This window comes from Antechinus flavipes, chromosome 5 (genome assembly GCF_016432865.1).
Source record: "Antechinus flavipes isolate AdamAnt ecotype Samford, QLD, Australia chromosome 5, AdamAnt_v2, whole genome shotgun sequence".
In the NCBI taxonomy this organism is placed as follows: Eukaryota; Metazoa; Chordata; class Mammalia; order Dasyuromorphia; family Dasyuridae; genus Antechinus; species Antechinus flavipes.
The window spans coordinates 202,749,692-202,765,220 of record NC_067402.1 but is presented as its reverse complement, the minus strand read 5'-3'; the positions used below and the strand labels follow the sequence as shown (position 1 = coordinate 202,765,220).

The window sequence follows — 15,529 nt, the reverse complement described above, 5'->3', positions numbered from 1 at the left end:
CATGAACTGATCCTAAGTGAAATGAGCAGAACCAGGAGATCATTATACATGGCAACAAGATTATGCGACAATCAATTCTGATGGACGTGGCTCTTTCCAACAATGAGAGAATTCAAACTTGTTCAGTGATGAAGAGAGCCATCTATATGCAGAGAGAGAACTGTGGGAACAGAATGTGGAACACAACACAGCATTCTCACTCTCTGTTATTTGCTTGCATTTTGTTTTCTTGCTCAGTTTTTCTTTTTCTTTTCTTGATTTTTCTTGTGCAGCAATATAATTGTATAAATTTTAACATGTATTTCAACATATTTAACACGTATTGATTGGACTACCTGCCAGCTAGGGGAGGGGATGGGGTGAAGGAGGGGATAACTTGGAAAAAAGGTTTTGCAAGGGTCAATGTTGGAAAAATTGCCCATGCATATGTCTTGCAAATAAATAATAAATAAAAACAAAAACCCCTATTCTATCATACTGCTTTCCAGTTTAGTGCTACTATTTGTGTTATCTAATTTAATCTGTTGGACCAATTGAATCCCTTATTATATACATTTGCTTTTTTCTCCTCTGTCAAATGCACCACTTTGGTGCAGGTCCTCATTACCTCAAGCCTGGATTATTGCAATTGCATGCTGGTTGATCTGCCTGCCACATCTCCATTAATCCATTTCCATTCAGATATGCTCCAGAACATATCTTTCCCTATTCAATAAATTCTAATGGCTTCCTATCACTTCTAGAATCAAATTCAAAACTATTTAGTGATCCTATACTTAAGATAAGGTTGAAATGGATTCATGATTTAGACTAAAGGGTGATACTATAAGCAAAATGGGAGAACAAGGAATAGTCTACCTCTCAGATTTGTGGAGAAGGAAAGAATTTATGGCCAAAAAAAAAGAACTAGAGAACATTTTGAAATGCAAAATGGATAATTGTGATTATATTAAATTAAAAAGTTTTGTACAAAGCCAATGTAGCCAAGTTCAGAAGGGAAGCAAAAAACTGGGAAAAACTAAAATTTCAAATCTATAAAGAATTGATTCAAATTTATAAGAATAAAGCCATTCTCTAACTGATGAGTGCTCAAAGGATATGAACAATTTTCAGAGGAAGAACTTAAAGCCATTTTTAGTTATGTGAAAAAATGTTCTAAATCACTACTAGAGAAATGCAAATTAAGACAACCCTGAGGTACCACTATATACCTCTCAGATTGGCTGACAGGAAAAGATAATGACACATATTGGAGGGTATGTGGGAAAATCGGGACACTAATATTGGTGGAGCTGTGAACTAATCCAACCATTCTGGAGAGCAATTTGGAATTAGACCTAAAGGGTTATCAAACTAACAGCCTTTGATCCAGAAGTGTTTCTACTGGGCTTATATCCCAAAGAGATCTTAAAGAAGGGAAAGGAACTCACATGTGCAAAAATGTCTGTGACAGCCCTTTTTGTAGTGACAAAAAAATGAAATTGAGTGGATGCCCATCAGTTGGGGAATGGCTGAATAAGTTATGGTATATGAATGTAATGGAATATTATTTTTCTATAAGAAATGATGAGCAGGATGATTTCAGAAAGACCTGGAGAGGCTTACATGAAAGCTAGTGAAGTTAGCAGAACCAAGAGAACATTGTACACAACAACAAGATTATGTGATGATCAACCCTGATTTATGTGGCTCTTTTCAACAATGAGCTGATTCAAGCCAATTTCAATAGATTTATGATGGAGAGTCATTTGCATCCAGAGAGGGCTATGGGACTGATCACAACATAGTATTTCTATCTTTGTTGTTGTTTGCTTGCTTGTTTTTTCCTCTTTTTCCTTTTGATGTGGTTTTCCTTGGACAGCATGATAAATGTGAAAATGTGTTTATAAGAATTGCACATGTTTAACCTATATTGGATTGCTTGCTGTCTGCGGGGAAAAGAGATGGAGAGGAGGGGGAAAATTTTGGAACACAGGGTTTTGCAGGGGTGAATGTTGAAAACTATCTTTGCATGTATTTTGAAAATAAAAAAACCTATTATAAAAAAAAAAAAAAAAACCACAACCTATTTGTGTTCAAAGTCCTTCTTGGCACAGCTTCTTCCTATCTTTCTAGGCTATTTACATTGTAACATCAATTCAGTGACATTGACCTCTTTGCTATTCTTCTTTAAATATTCCATCTCTAGGCATTTTCATTGACTATCCATTGGCTACTTGAAATGTTCTCTTTATCTCTGCCTCCAGACCTCCTTCAAGTCTCGATTAAAACCCCAACTTCTGCCACAAGCTTTTCCCATTCCCTTTAGTTCCAGTTTTTTCCCTGTTGACTTTTTTCCCTCTCAATTTATCCTACAGAGAATTCTTGCTTTATGCAAAATTCATTTTTAAAATTTGATATTATATAAAGAATTCTGAAAGAAATCTACATTCCAAAAAAATTATGAAAATTATTTATGCAAAGCAGAGGCTGTATTTTAAGACACTGTATAATATGGGCCGTATGAATGGTGGTGGGAAGCTGAGTTGTTCCCATATGATTCCAGACAGTAAATGATACTGTCCAAAATGATATGGGCCTAAAGAGGGACCCTATATGAAAGAGTCTAATCCCAGATTGCAATAGTTTTTGTCGTCTGATAACTTTCAAGAGGGAGAAGCTTGTAAGGGAGCAGAGAGGGAGAGCAAGAGATGCCAGCTGCTGAAAGAAAGTATGAAAAGGGGGAGGTATTAACAATTTCTAGAGGTTTACATTTAGGGAATGGGAGGATTAAGCAGTAAGACAAATGTAGACATAATACCAGGATGTTTAAAAAGTCCTGAGTAAGGTCTCAAGCCTGCAATTCCTGCTTAAGTTTGCTTTTACACCGATCAAGCTGATTCTGTGTTTTGTGAAAGCTACAGGCATCTCCAAATTCAGCTGGACTTAACTTGCAAAGGATCACTGACATATCAAGCAGCTCTGAGCCTCAGAAGTCCTTGTAATTGGCTGGATGTATAACTTTTGTCCAGCTCCCCTCTGAGGGGAAGTTCTAACATAGTATAGTCATTACAGAGCCCAGGTTAACAATATTGTGTTTCTCTCTGTGTTAAGTAGTGATCCTTATATTTTCACCATGACTACTGACATGTTTTTTGAGGAGAAAACTGAACTATCACAAGTATAAGCCAATAACCAGAAAATTAAAGTAATTAGGAAATATGAAAGAGGACAAAAACCATCACTGATAGCATGTAAACTTAGTCTTGTGGTGTCAACTGTAAACACTAAAAGATGCTGCCTGGATAAAGGAAAACAGAAAAGACAGTGCTTGCATGAAGTTGAATTATCTGTTGAAGCAGAGCTATTCTAAATATGGAGGAATATAAACTATTAACTAGACACAAGAAACCAGACCCAAAAATATTCCTTTAAGGTTGATGACAATTCAAACCTTCAAGGCTCAAAGCCTCTGTAAAGATTCAAAGGTTAATACCCCAAAGGAACATAGGTATTTACAGCAAACAATGGCTAGTTTGCATGATTTTAAAACTGTGTAGAATCTCATAATGTGCAAGTGTCAGGAGAGGCTGTTAGTGCAGATACTAAAGCAGCAAAGAAGTTCCCAGAGTTCCAATAAAAAATAATACATGAAGGTGCCTACTTGATGAAGAAAATCTTTAATTTAGGTGAAACCATCTTATTTTATCGAAGAATGCCATCTTGAAATTACATCTCAGTATTGGAAAAAACTATGCCAAGGCATAAAGCTTTGAAAAATCATTACTCTTATTTTGTCTTAATTACTGCTTTGGCACCCTTCCATAAATTCTGGGATGTTGTCTCACTGTTATCATTATTTTTAAATAAAATTGTTAATTGTTAAAAAAAAAAAATTAGTCACTCTTCTGCTTGGAGGGAACACACTCGGGACTTGTTAAATCAAACTTGTTCTGTTGCACCATCCAGAAAATCCCAGAACATTGAAAGGAATCAGCAATCACTAACCCTAAGGCATAGATAACCCATATCATATTGAACAATAGTTTATATACAGCTTCATTCCAGAAGTTATTAATTTTATAATAATGGCATTCCTCTCAAAATTCTATTTACTGGATAATGCCCAAGGTCATCTTTCCCAATGGATGATTTTAATAAAAATTTTAAAATAGTCTATCTTCCACCTAATACTACCTCACTATTACAAACTATGGCTCAGGGATTATGAATTTCAAAGGATATTATGTACTAGATTTGTCCAAACAATTGCAGCTATGGATTGAGACAAGGACTTGACATTAAGGGATTGCTTTTAAGTCCTGGAACACTTATATTAAAATTTGTAATATTACTAAGACGCTGTAAGATATATAAAAGAAAGTCTTAACTAGAATAACAGAAATGTAATCAGTTACTATGGACTTTACATATTTAGGACTGAAGCTATATTCTATTTGGCAGTTATATTATAGGCATAAAAATTTATTATACAAGCCAACCAGAAAAGATGGGTTTTAAAAGACTAGTTAAGAACTGTTTTTTATTGGACACACTCAAATAATATAAGTTAAAGGAAAGTAGTGAAACCTAATAAAGTATACAGATTCACAAGTCCAAAAACCTGATGTACAATGAGCTAAATTAAAAAAAAAAAAATAGGAGAAATATTTTTTAAAAAAATTGTACCACAGAAAATGGTCTTTAAAAACTATATATATGAAACAGAGAGAAAAATGTTTTTATTGAGATATAAAAAGTATTTAATATAATTCTCTTCTGCTGTATAAATTTATTAGATTTTTTAAAATTTGTATTTCTTGTAAAATACTATTTTGAACATATTTAAGTCATATGGTTATATTCTAGAATATATGCATTTTAAAATTTCAAACAATCACAAGTAGAAAAAAATTACCTTAAGACAAATATATACTATATTCAAGAATATCCATTTACGTTCATGTAAGGTAAGTGGAGCTTATTGATCAACTCAGTGTAGGTCTTATTAATGGCCACAAATTTTTATTTGCAAAACAAATTTAAAATTCATCGTTGTTGTGCATAAACTAGTGTAGTGAGAATGTAAATTACTTAGCATGTTTAAGTATTACAAACTGAATTATTACTTGTAAACAAACAAAACCCCATACAGACTGCCCTTTTGGTTTTTAAGAACTCAACTAGTCAATCTATAATTGTCTCAAAATGTCTCTATTGGGTCTAACTGCTAAAATAAATGCGTACAAAAAGGTTAACTGTGCAATAAAATTTAGAATTCTAGAAATAGAGTGCTTTGCATTGTATACGATGAAATGTGTATGTTTCCAGAGTACAAATCTTGGCTCACTTCAGTTCATTTTAGAAATCAGTAAAATCAACTGGAAATTATGGCTTGCAATTTTTTTTTTCACTGACCAAATGCCACAAAAAGTCATAACTCCTTCCAAATTAGGTCCAAAATTTCTACAGAGATTGAAACTACAAAATCATTAGCTAAAATTGTGTATTTGTCTGAAATAAGTTAGAGCCAAACAAATATGTTCAAGCCAAACTTTAAAAGCTGATTTATATTAGGTTGTACAAGTACTGTGATAATAAATTAGAAAACAATTTGTTCAATAATTTTAAAATAATCAAATTTTATGTAAATTTTGTAGTTTTTACACAGGAAAACCACTGGTATTAAAAACTGCTTTTTTTTTTCTTCAAAATTTCAGTTGATCTTAAAAGATCTGTGTCTTGATTTAATGACATTAACTTTAAATTCAATATGGATTTTAACCATTGGCTCCCTCCTCTAACATAGAATAACTTGATCGGCTTTGAGAAATACTTTTTTTAATATGCCAAAAAGATTTAAACTCAACATTTCAAAAAAGTAAAGAGAAATCATTCATTGTTGAAACTTATCAAATCATTTAAAATTTTCAAAGTCAATCAATTTGTTGCAACAATAATATTAACAAAATAAAGTATAAATCACAAACTATTAGAAATTTCAAAAGATCATGAATGTATCCTAGATTTCTGTAAGAGCTAATACTGCTCCCCAAAGTTAACAAATACATTTTCATCTATTAGGCACAAACCAATGTTTTCAGAAGGGAAAATAAATTTTTACTTAACAAATTAAGTAAAGACATATTTCCTGTTTTTCTTTCTTTCTTACTTTTTTTTTTTTAAGGTTCAAAGATGAATCAAATGGATATCTAATTCAGAGGAAAAAATAGTTTAAAAAATATAGCCAGTTTTGGGAAGAATATTTGGAGGACAGTTGGAATTGAATGGCTATTCTTTATGTCATTAAGAATAACTAAAATTTAGCTTAATCATATGCAATTTTAAGCATTGTAAAAAATTCAAAGACTAACTAAATTGGATGATGCTAATTATGTGTTGATTTGTAACTTGATGTTCTAAAACTGAAATACTACCATTTATAGTGTTGAACACAGAAATAGATGAAAATTGAAATAAATGTTTTAGAGTTTATCTCACTGAAAATAGGTAAGAGGTGCTACTGTGTTTTGTTTTCTTTTTTAATAAATTTTTTTCTGAACATTCCACATTCATATGTAGTGATTAACATCCTCTGGGACTAAAAACTAGACTTTTAAAAAACTGGTTTTTATAATACTTAGTATTACCAGTACATGTAATAGCTTTACTCAGTAGTGGCTTCAGTTTCAGCTGGACCCCTAATTAGTCTTCTAATTCCTCTTTTTCCTGCAGGACCTTTTGGTTTAGCAAAACTTTGCTTATGTGCATGTTGCTTTGGATGTACTTCTTCATAAAGGAAGTCTGCAGTTAATTCATCTCCATTATCTATTTCAATCTATAAAATAAAAGAGGGTTAGTAAAGTTATCATGTCAGTTTATGTACATTTCATTACCCCTGACCCAAATCACACAGTTAATAGTAGCTAAGTATATATGAATAGGCATTCCATTTGGAAAATGGTTTTAACTTTGTTCTTCCTATATCTCAGGTAATCAAAAAATTATGTGACTAACACTTTTAAAAGTACAAAAATTAAACTTATAGGTTGGAAAACTATGATTTTTGAATGGGGGAGACAATATGTAAATAATTAAACAGATACAAGATATAAACAGAGCAAATGAGAAGTAATCTCAGATGAGAAAAATATTAACAGTTGAAAGGAAAATGAGAGGCTTTCTGAAGAAGGTAGGATTTAAGCTCTATCTTGAAGGAAGAAAAGAAGCAGAAGTTAGGAGGTAAAGTATTTGAAATGAAGGACAGCCAGTGCTAAGGTACAAAGAGAAAAGATGGTCATGTTCTAGGAACAGTAAATAGGCCAGAGTAGTTGGCCATGTTCTCAGATAGAGTACATGGAAGAGAGTAACGATCCTGGAATTAATACAGAGGCATGGAGATTTATTGACTTGCACTTTTAAAAAATCACTTTGGCAGCTGGGTAGAGGAAGGACTGGAATGAGGCAAGAGAAGCAGAAGACTAAATAGGTATGAAATTGTGAGGATCCACATCACTGTAGCTGCAGTGTGTTTAGGGAGACATATATGAAAGACACTGTAAAGGTAAAAATGATCTGACAATGAATTGGTTATGTGGAATAAATTTAAACAGAGTCAAGAATGGCAATGAAGTTGAGAACTTGAGAGATTGGGAATATGGCAATATCTCAAAAAGGTAGGATTTGGAAAGACAAAGGGTGTGAGGGGAAAGGCGAATTCTGTTTTAGATAAACAGATGGATGTCTGTGGTTACTCAGTCTGAAATGGCAAAAAGGCCATATAGAACTATGTAAATGTAAATCTACAACTCAAGAGAACAACTGAAATATACTGAATATATAAATCTAAGACTCATCTGCACAGAGACCATAACTAAATTAATGGGAACTAATATGATCACCAGGAAAGATAGTATAGAGAAGAGGACCAAGGACAGAACCTTGGTGAGGTAGATACAGTTAAGCGAGCATTATGAAGAACTGGCAAAGGACACAGACAAGATAAGAACGGGAAGAAGTGGCATGAAAACAGAAAGGAGAGAGTATGCAGGAGGATTAAGGTGATCAACAGTGTCAAATATTTGGCACATGGCTTTACATAGGATATAGCACTATAAAGTAAGCACTTTGAAGGGTTTTTAAGAAAGTCATTCCAGCCATGGGAGGATAAACTGTGCAAAGACAGAGATAGAAGATGAAGAATCATGTCTGAAAAAATCAGAAGAAAGCTACTTAGGCTGGCTATAGATTGAAATATAGAAAGAGTATCATAATATAAACTTGTATAGGTAGTAGTAATGACCATGATCAGAGCTGTACTTTAAGATTAGCACTTTGAAAGATATGTATAGCAGAGGTGTTAAATTAATGTGATTAAGCATTGTTTAATAAAATAACAGAAAGCTAATTTGTGTTTTTTAAATCAATATGTGGTCCACAGGATCCATTTCTAGTTGAATTTGACACCATTGCAGTAAAGAATTAAATGAAGAATAAAAAGACTTAAAATAGGAAAACAGTTAGAAGGGTACTGCAAGAATCCAAGTGAGAGGTGATTTTATTTAGGCCTGAACTAGAATGCTATTTCTGAGTGGAGAGAAGGGGAAAGATATGAGATACTATAAAGGCAAAAACAAAATTTAAGTAAATGAAGATGTGAGGTAAGGAAGAGTTGAAAGTAATTCTGACTGAAGTTATAAACAACATGATTTTAACCAGTAGCTCCCTCCTATAATAGAATAACATTGAAAAAAACTTTTTTAATATGTCAAAAAGATTTTAAACTCAACATCATTGTTGAAACTTATCAAATCATTTAAAATTTTCAAAGTTAATCAATCTGTTGCAACAATATTAATAAAGTAAAGTCAAAGTATAAATCACAAACTATTGAAATGAGAAATTTCAAAAGATTATGAATATACTCTAGATTTCTATAAGAGCTAATACTGCTTTCCCCAAAGTTAATAAATACATTTACATCTATCAGGCACAATAAATATAAAAAGAAGCCTGAGGGTAGAATCTTGTGGTATATTCAACATAAGTGGAATTATAGATGATGATAATGATCCAACAAGGAGCCTTGAGGAATAGTCAGACATACAATTTGAGCAGAGAGAATGATCAACAATGTCAAATGTAGTAGATATTTAATGAAAGATGAAAATAGAAAAAACTACAATGGATTTAGGAATTAAGAAAAAGCTTTGAAGAAAGGAGCAGTTTCAGCTAAGTGGTTAAGATCAAAAGCCAAACTACAAAAGATCGATAAATAAGAAGAGAAAGTAGAAGCAATACCTGTAGGTGGTTTTCTTGAGGAGCTTAGCTACAGAAAGAAGATAGGATACAAAAAAAGATAGCATGAAAGGATGATAAGATAAAAAAGTTTTATTAAAAAAGATTTTTTTTTTTTTAAGGAGGGAGAGTTGGATATGTTTGTAGGCAGTGGGATATGTAAGAAATTGCCTTTTTTATATCCTACCAGAGTTGGGAATGTTAAGGTGACTTCACTTAAAATTTATGATAAATCCTGACATTTCCAAAGTCTTTTTGGGAACTTTCTTATGAAGAACACTAGAGTCAAGTCAAATCAAGTCAAGAATTTTTTTAAAGTACCTATAATATGCTAAGGGTCCTAAGTGGGCCCCTGATTTGCTACTATGTTACTGTACTTTCAGGTAATTTACAGTACTGACCGTGGAGATCCTTGAGGTTTTTGAAGAATTATAAGTAAAGGGTCATTTCTCAAGTTAAACAAATAATGAAGAACTATACAAAATTATTATAAGCTGAAATCAGAAGCAAATAGAAGGCAGTGAAATCTCTTGGACAAATAAGCCTGCCTACCTTTCTAATTACATCCATGTGTAGTTTTCTTGCTACAATTTCTAGTAGAGGACTCTTGCAGCTAGAATAAAGCATCCGTTCTCTTATACTGCATGTATAACCAGGCATTGAGTAAATAAAAACTGTAAGATAAAATAAGTATATGAAAATTAACAGCATGATATCAAAAGCAAAACAAAGTAACAAAGAAGCTCAGTGAAGAAAACGGTAAGAATACCTTACTGAAATATAACTAGGCAGATAAATTCTAAAGTAAATTCCAAGAGAAGAGATATAGCAAATATACCTATAGACTCCAAATAGTCTCCTTCATGGGAATGTTTATATAGAAAGAAATGATAACGTGCCGAATCCTTTGGAATCCTTTTTGGCAAGTCTCTTAGCTCTGTATTTGTTGTGTTGGCCAAAATTATAACTTCATTTTTTATATCTATTTCCTGTCAATAAGAGACAGCATATACTTGTTAAAACACACAAACAGAGCTTCAGTCCAAAAACTTATTTATACACTTAACCAATAAAATTTCAACATAAGCTTCTAAGGAGTAGTAAATGCTATAGTAGAGAAGGCTAAACTATGGGCAATTCATTTAACTTCTCCAAGGTCTCAGCTGCCTCATATGCAAAATGGGAGTATTTTCCCATTTACAGAGCTGTCATGAGATTTATATATTATATAAATAATAAAATATTATATTATTAAATTATATTTATATATTTATATGCCTTTGTTATTTATAACTGAAAGGGTAATAGCTTAAAAATAAACTTTCTTTTTTAATAATCAATGTAATGATTTTATTTAGAAATAAAGGTTACAATTTCTCTCACCAACTGTACATAGTTGATCTGTCTATTATTCAATTTTTCCAAAGCCTGAAGAGCTTCTCCAGTAATGGGGAATGCCACCCCTTGTAGTGTTTGATGCTTAGTGTCCACACCAACATCAGTCTGCACCTGAAAGGTGATATAATGATCCAGATTACAGATTACAAATGAATTTTTTAGCATCACTTGTTCATATTATATAGATGTTAAAGGAATCTAATTTACATAAAATACAACTAACTTTTTCTCTGCAACACATGGGCTTTGAAAATTAGTCCTATGAACCTAACTGAATTAAATTCACTTTTATATTTTTGTTGTAAATTCTACTACTTTGTCATCATGCAAAGTAAAAGACATCTTTATGAAAAATACATTGGAGTGAAGAATCTGGGTTTTTGAGCCAGACTTAAAATAGCCAGAACTTGAAAATCAAACTACTTAAAACACTTTAATGCTTTAATCTTTAGAATAGAAAGACTAACAACTTTAAGTGTTTCAACAATATAACATTACATATAGCACTAAATGTAAAGTTTCACTTTGTTCTGGCAGACACAAATGTAGTATAAACACCATGCACTCAAGGAAATACAACACAGTATAAAAATACCCACAACAGCTGAACAGTTATCACCAGTGCAGAAGTTCCAAACTTAGTGTTTTCGTTTCTAATAAAAAGAAGTGAGTAGTTCAGGTATTTTAAGAAAAAAATTTCAGAAAATTTAAGTTCTTTGCTAATGCCATAGGAACCCATTTTTAACATTTTATATTTTGATAAGTGAATCAAAGCTATAAACAAATAAGATTCTCATGGGTATGAAAAAACATAAAACAAATAAATATTTTAATTTAAGAAATGGAGATTCTATATATGAATATAATATAGAATATGCAAGTGTATACCCTGGCACATATTGGGTTCTGACTGCAAAAAATAAAACATCACAAGCCAGAATAAGAAGAGAAACCTTGTACAAAGAACTAGAGCTTAATATAAACATAAATCATTGACTCTAGGGATAAAAAGCATAAATCAACTACCTTTCTTGGTTGACTTCTCTAGCTATTATTCTATCAATAGGCTAAATAATGAGAATGGTAATTCAACTAATGGATCTTTTATGTACAGAAATCTTAACAGCTATCCATTAATCAATTAAGCTGGATTGCTAATGCAAATGGGAAAAAAGTCGATTTTCAAAAATTTTATCTTCCAGCAGTTTTCCAAAATACTATTTATATAGTGTCTATATAAATTGTATTTTATTCTCATGAGGTAATCATTACCATTCACTGAAATTGTTTAAAACAATATTAAGTACCTATTCTGTTCCACTGTGCTAGATAACAAATACATTGAATAAAACACTTCATGTTTACAAGGAACTTATATTTAAAAAACAAGACTCTGTGTGTGTGTGTGTGTGTGTGTGTGTGTGTGTGTGTGTGTGTAGATAAAAATAAGTAAATTCTGACCATTTTTTGGCTCTCAAAGAAAAATATTAAAAACAAATTACAAAAATAATTTATAAACATATGTTAAGTCAAGATTTCAAATTCATCTTCGAATTTCTTCTCAAGCAATGTCCAATGAACACTAAATTTAATTATGAAACCAAACACAGTAAGTGTATTAAATGACAAGGTACTCCCTTTTTCTTGTTAGGGATATCAAACCAATCAATTTCCACTGACAAGAAAATAAAATTTCCAAATGTTAAAATCTTCAAAGTGGCTATCATACCTCATTAATTTTAATTTGTCGTAATTCTTCCTCAGCTGCAGTCAAAGGGGCTGGGGAAGACTGAGATATCAAATATTTTCTATATCCACTCAATGAAACATCTTCCTGCAAATAGAAATCAGGAACTAAAATAATTAAGAGCTCCTACTCAATGTTTCCACAACCCCCAGCCTGCCAAGTACAAGCTCAAACAACTTTCAGGTTTTGTGTTTTGAGGGTCACTGTGTGGAAGGTCCCTGCCTAGTTCTCTATAACAGCAACTCATTCTGAATTCCACTTACCATCCAATAGAAAGTGATTCTACTCAGACATAGGAAGAAAAGATAACATAAAGTGGGAGAGAAGGATAGAAAAAAGTGAGGAGCAAAGGGTGTCAAAGATGACAGCTCTGAGATAACAAAAGGAAGGGGAATTCTATGCCTAAGGAGAAGAAGATTAGAAACATGGCTGGGGTCAGTCCTCTGACATGGTGACAAACACTCATGGTGTTTGCTGCAAACTGGAACCTAGTCAGACTATTGCATTCTTCCAATCGATGAAAGTAAAGATGCCAAATTTAAGGGATCTATAGCAGCAGAAGAAGGAAAAAGATGTTTCAGACAAAAAAAGGGAAGCCCAAAACAATCTCCTGAGACCAAAAAAAAAAAAAAAAAACTGAAAACAATAAAAAGTACAAGAAAAAGCAAAATTCTCAAGCAGAGATCAAGTCAAATTCATATAAGAAAAAATACATAAAAAGTTTTAAAAGATCATCATATATTAAGTAAACAAAAGCTCAAACTACAACCCCAAAATAGTCTGTCCTAAAAAGCTGAGTTTAACAATGGTAGAATGTCAGCATATCAGGCATTTGAGGCATCTTCCTGAGGAAGGGAAGGATAAAAGCAATATAGGTCAAACTGGGATTGATAAACAAAGGAGTACTATTAAAGAATGTTCACATGAGAAATGGAGGGGGATGAGAGCTTATATTCAGCCTAATTGAGGGTGGATGGCAATGGTAGGAAACAACTGTTATACAGCATGATCTTTTTTTTTTTTTTAATAGCTTTTTATTTACAAGTTATATGTATGGGTAATTTTACAGCATTGACAATTGCCAAACCTTTTGTTCCAATTTTTCCCCTCCTTCCTCCCACCCCCTCCCCTAGATGGCAGGATGACCAGTAGATGTTAAATATATTAAAGTATAAATTAGATACACAATAAGTATACATGACTAAATCATTATTTTGCTGTACAAAAAGAATTGGACTCTGAAATATTGTACAATTAGTCTAGGAAATCCAAAATGCAGGCAGGCGAAAATATAAAGATTGGGAATTCAATGCAATGGTTCTTAGTCATCTCCCAGAGTTCTTTCGCTGGGAGTAGCTGGTTCAGTTCATTACTGCTCCATTGGAACTGATTTGGTTCATTTCATTGCTGAGGATGGCCAGGTCCATCAGACTTGATCATCATATAATATTGTTGTTGAAATATAGAATGATCTCCTGGCCCTGCTCATTTCACTCAGCATTAGTTCGTGTAAGTCTCTCCAGGCCTTTCTGAAATCGTCCTGTTGGTCATTTCTTACCGAACAATAATATTCCATAATATTCATATACCATAATTTATTCAGCCATTTTCCAATTGATGGGCATACATTTATGCACATATAGGTCCCTTTCCCTTCTTTATGATCTCTTTGGGATATAAGCCCAAAAGTAACACTGCTGGATCAAAGGGTATGCAGAGTTTGATAACTTTTTGAGCATAGTTCCAAAATGCTCTCCAGAATGGCTGGATGTGTTCACAATTCCACCAACAATATATTAGTGTCCCTGTTTTCCCACATCCCCTCCAACATTCTGCATTATCTTTCTCTGTCATTCTAGCCAGTCTGACAGGACACAGCACGATCTACTGCAGACAGGATACATCTGTGCCTGGGAGCAACCAGCAAAAGGAACAACAACAACAATAACAACAATAGCAAAAGGAACCTTAAACCAGACAGAGGATAATTTGACCAATGGAGTCAAGACTGATTATGGTAAGGACTTGAGAAACAAACAATTCCCACTAGATAATACTTCAGAAACCAATATTTCTAGCTCAAAACCCATATCTAAATTTAGTAAGAAGCATTAATACAAAACAAAATTTGAAACTTTACAAAAGGAAAGAGAATGTGGGTAAGATATTCAAATACATTAACAAAGAAATAGGACAAAGGAAGGAGTTCAAAGTTGTTATTCCAGAAACGCTACCTCCATTAGGGATATAAAAGAATCAGCAAGTCCAGAAGTGAGAGAATAGCTTGGAATAAAAGATGTTAAAATCTTACACTCCCTGAAAAATAGAATGAAGCAAACAAGATTCAATGACCCTATGAAGTAGCAAAAAATATTAAAACAAAGTCAATGGCAATGACTAAAAAAAAGAAGCAATTTATTAGGCATTTATTATTTTTTAAAAATTGACCTGGAAAACAGATTGAGACAAAATTTAATAATTATTGGATTTTCTTATTTTGGACACCATATTGCAAATAACTCACCAGATCTATTAGAATCACAGGGCACATTAAGAAGAGTAGTATCTACAGTCATCTGACAGAAACACCAAAATGAAAATGCCCAGGAATGTCATAGTCAAAACCCAAGTTGAAGGAAAAACACTGTAATGAACCATAAAGCAAGGGTTCACATATAAACACTGCTGTTAAAATCATAAAAGATTTATCAATAACTACTATGAAGCCAAAAAATAAAAGAATGCTATAGCAAGACCTAAAAGATAAAAGATTATAAAAAAGAATAATTTGTTCTACAAAACTGAGTTTAATCTGGAAGAATGGGAAAAGGGGAAAGAGGCAGGGGGGAAAAGGGCAGAAATGGACGTTTCATAGCATAAAGGAATTATAAAAGTATCCTTGATGAAAAATCTGAAGCAAAAACCCCCAAACAAACTCCAAAAGCTAAAATGAATTTCAGCAATTTGAAGGGGTTATATAATGATTGTATGTATTAAAGTTTCTTTAGAATACTAATGTCTTTAAAAATGATGGAGTAAAGGAAGCACTCAGCTGAACTATTCCAACATTCCCCTCCAAACAACTTTAAAAAAAAAAACACCTCAAAT

The 15,529-nt window shown here is 32.6% G+C and overlaps 1 protein-coding gene across 1 annotated transcript in view; it reads right to left on the bottom strand.

The window, feature by feature from the left end:
• Positions 1-4,490: 4,490 nt before the first annotated feature.
• TWF1 (twinfilin actin binding protein 1) overlaps positions 4,491-15,529 on the bottom strand; it is a 31,573-nt gene continuing 20,534 nt past the window's right edge. Inside the window, exons 5-9 of the mRNA XM_051961985.1 lie at positions 12,404-12,508; positions 10,660-10,785; positions 10,115-10,265; positions 9,829-9,950; positions 4,491-6,817 (exon numbers count right to left, since the gene is read on the bottom strand). Of these exons, the coding sequence (XP_051817945.1) occupies positions 6,647-6,817; positions 9,829-9,950; positions 10,115-10,265; positions 10,660-10,785; positions 12,404-12,508 (675 nt within the window). The 3' untranslated portion in view covers positions 4,491-6,646. The remainder of the gene's footprint in view (positions 6,818-9,828; positions 9,951-10,114; positions 10,266-10,659; positions 10,786-12,403; positions 12,509-15,529) is intronic.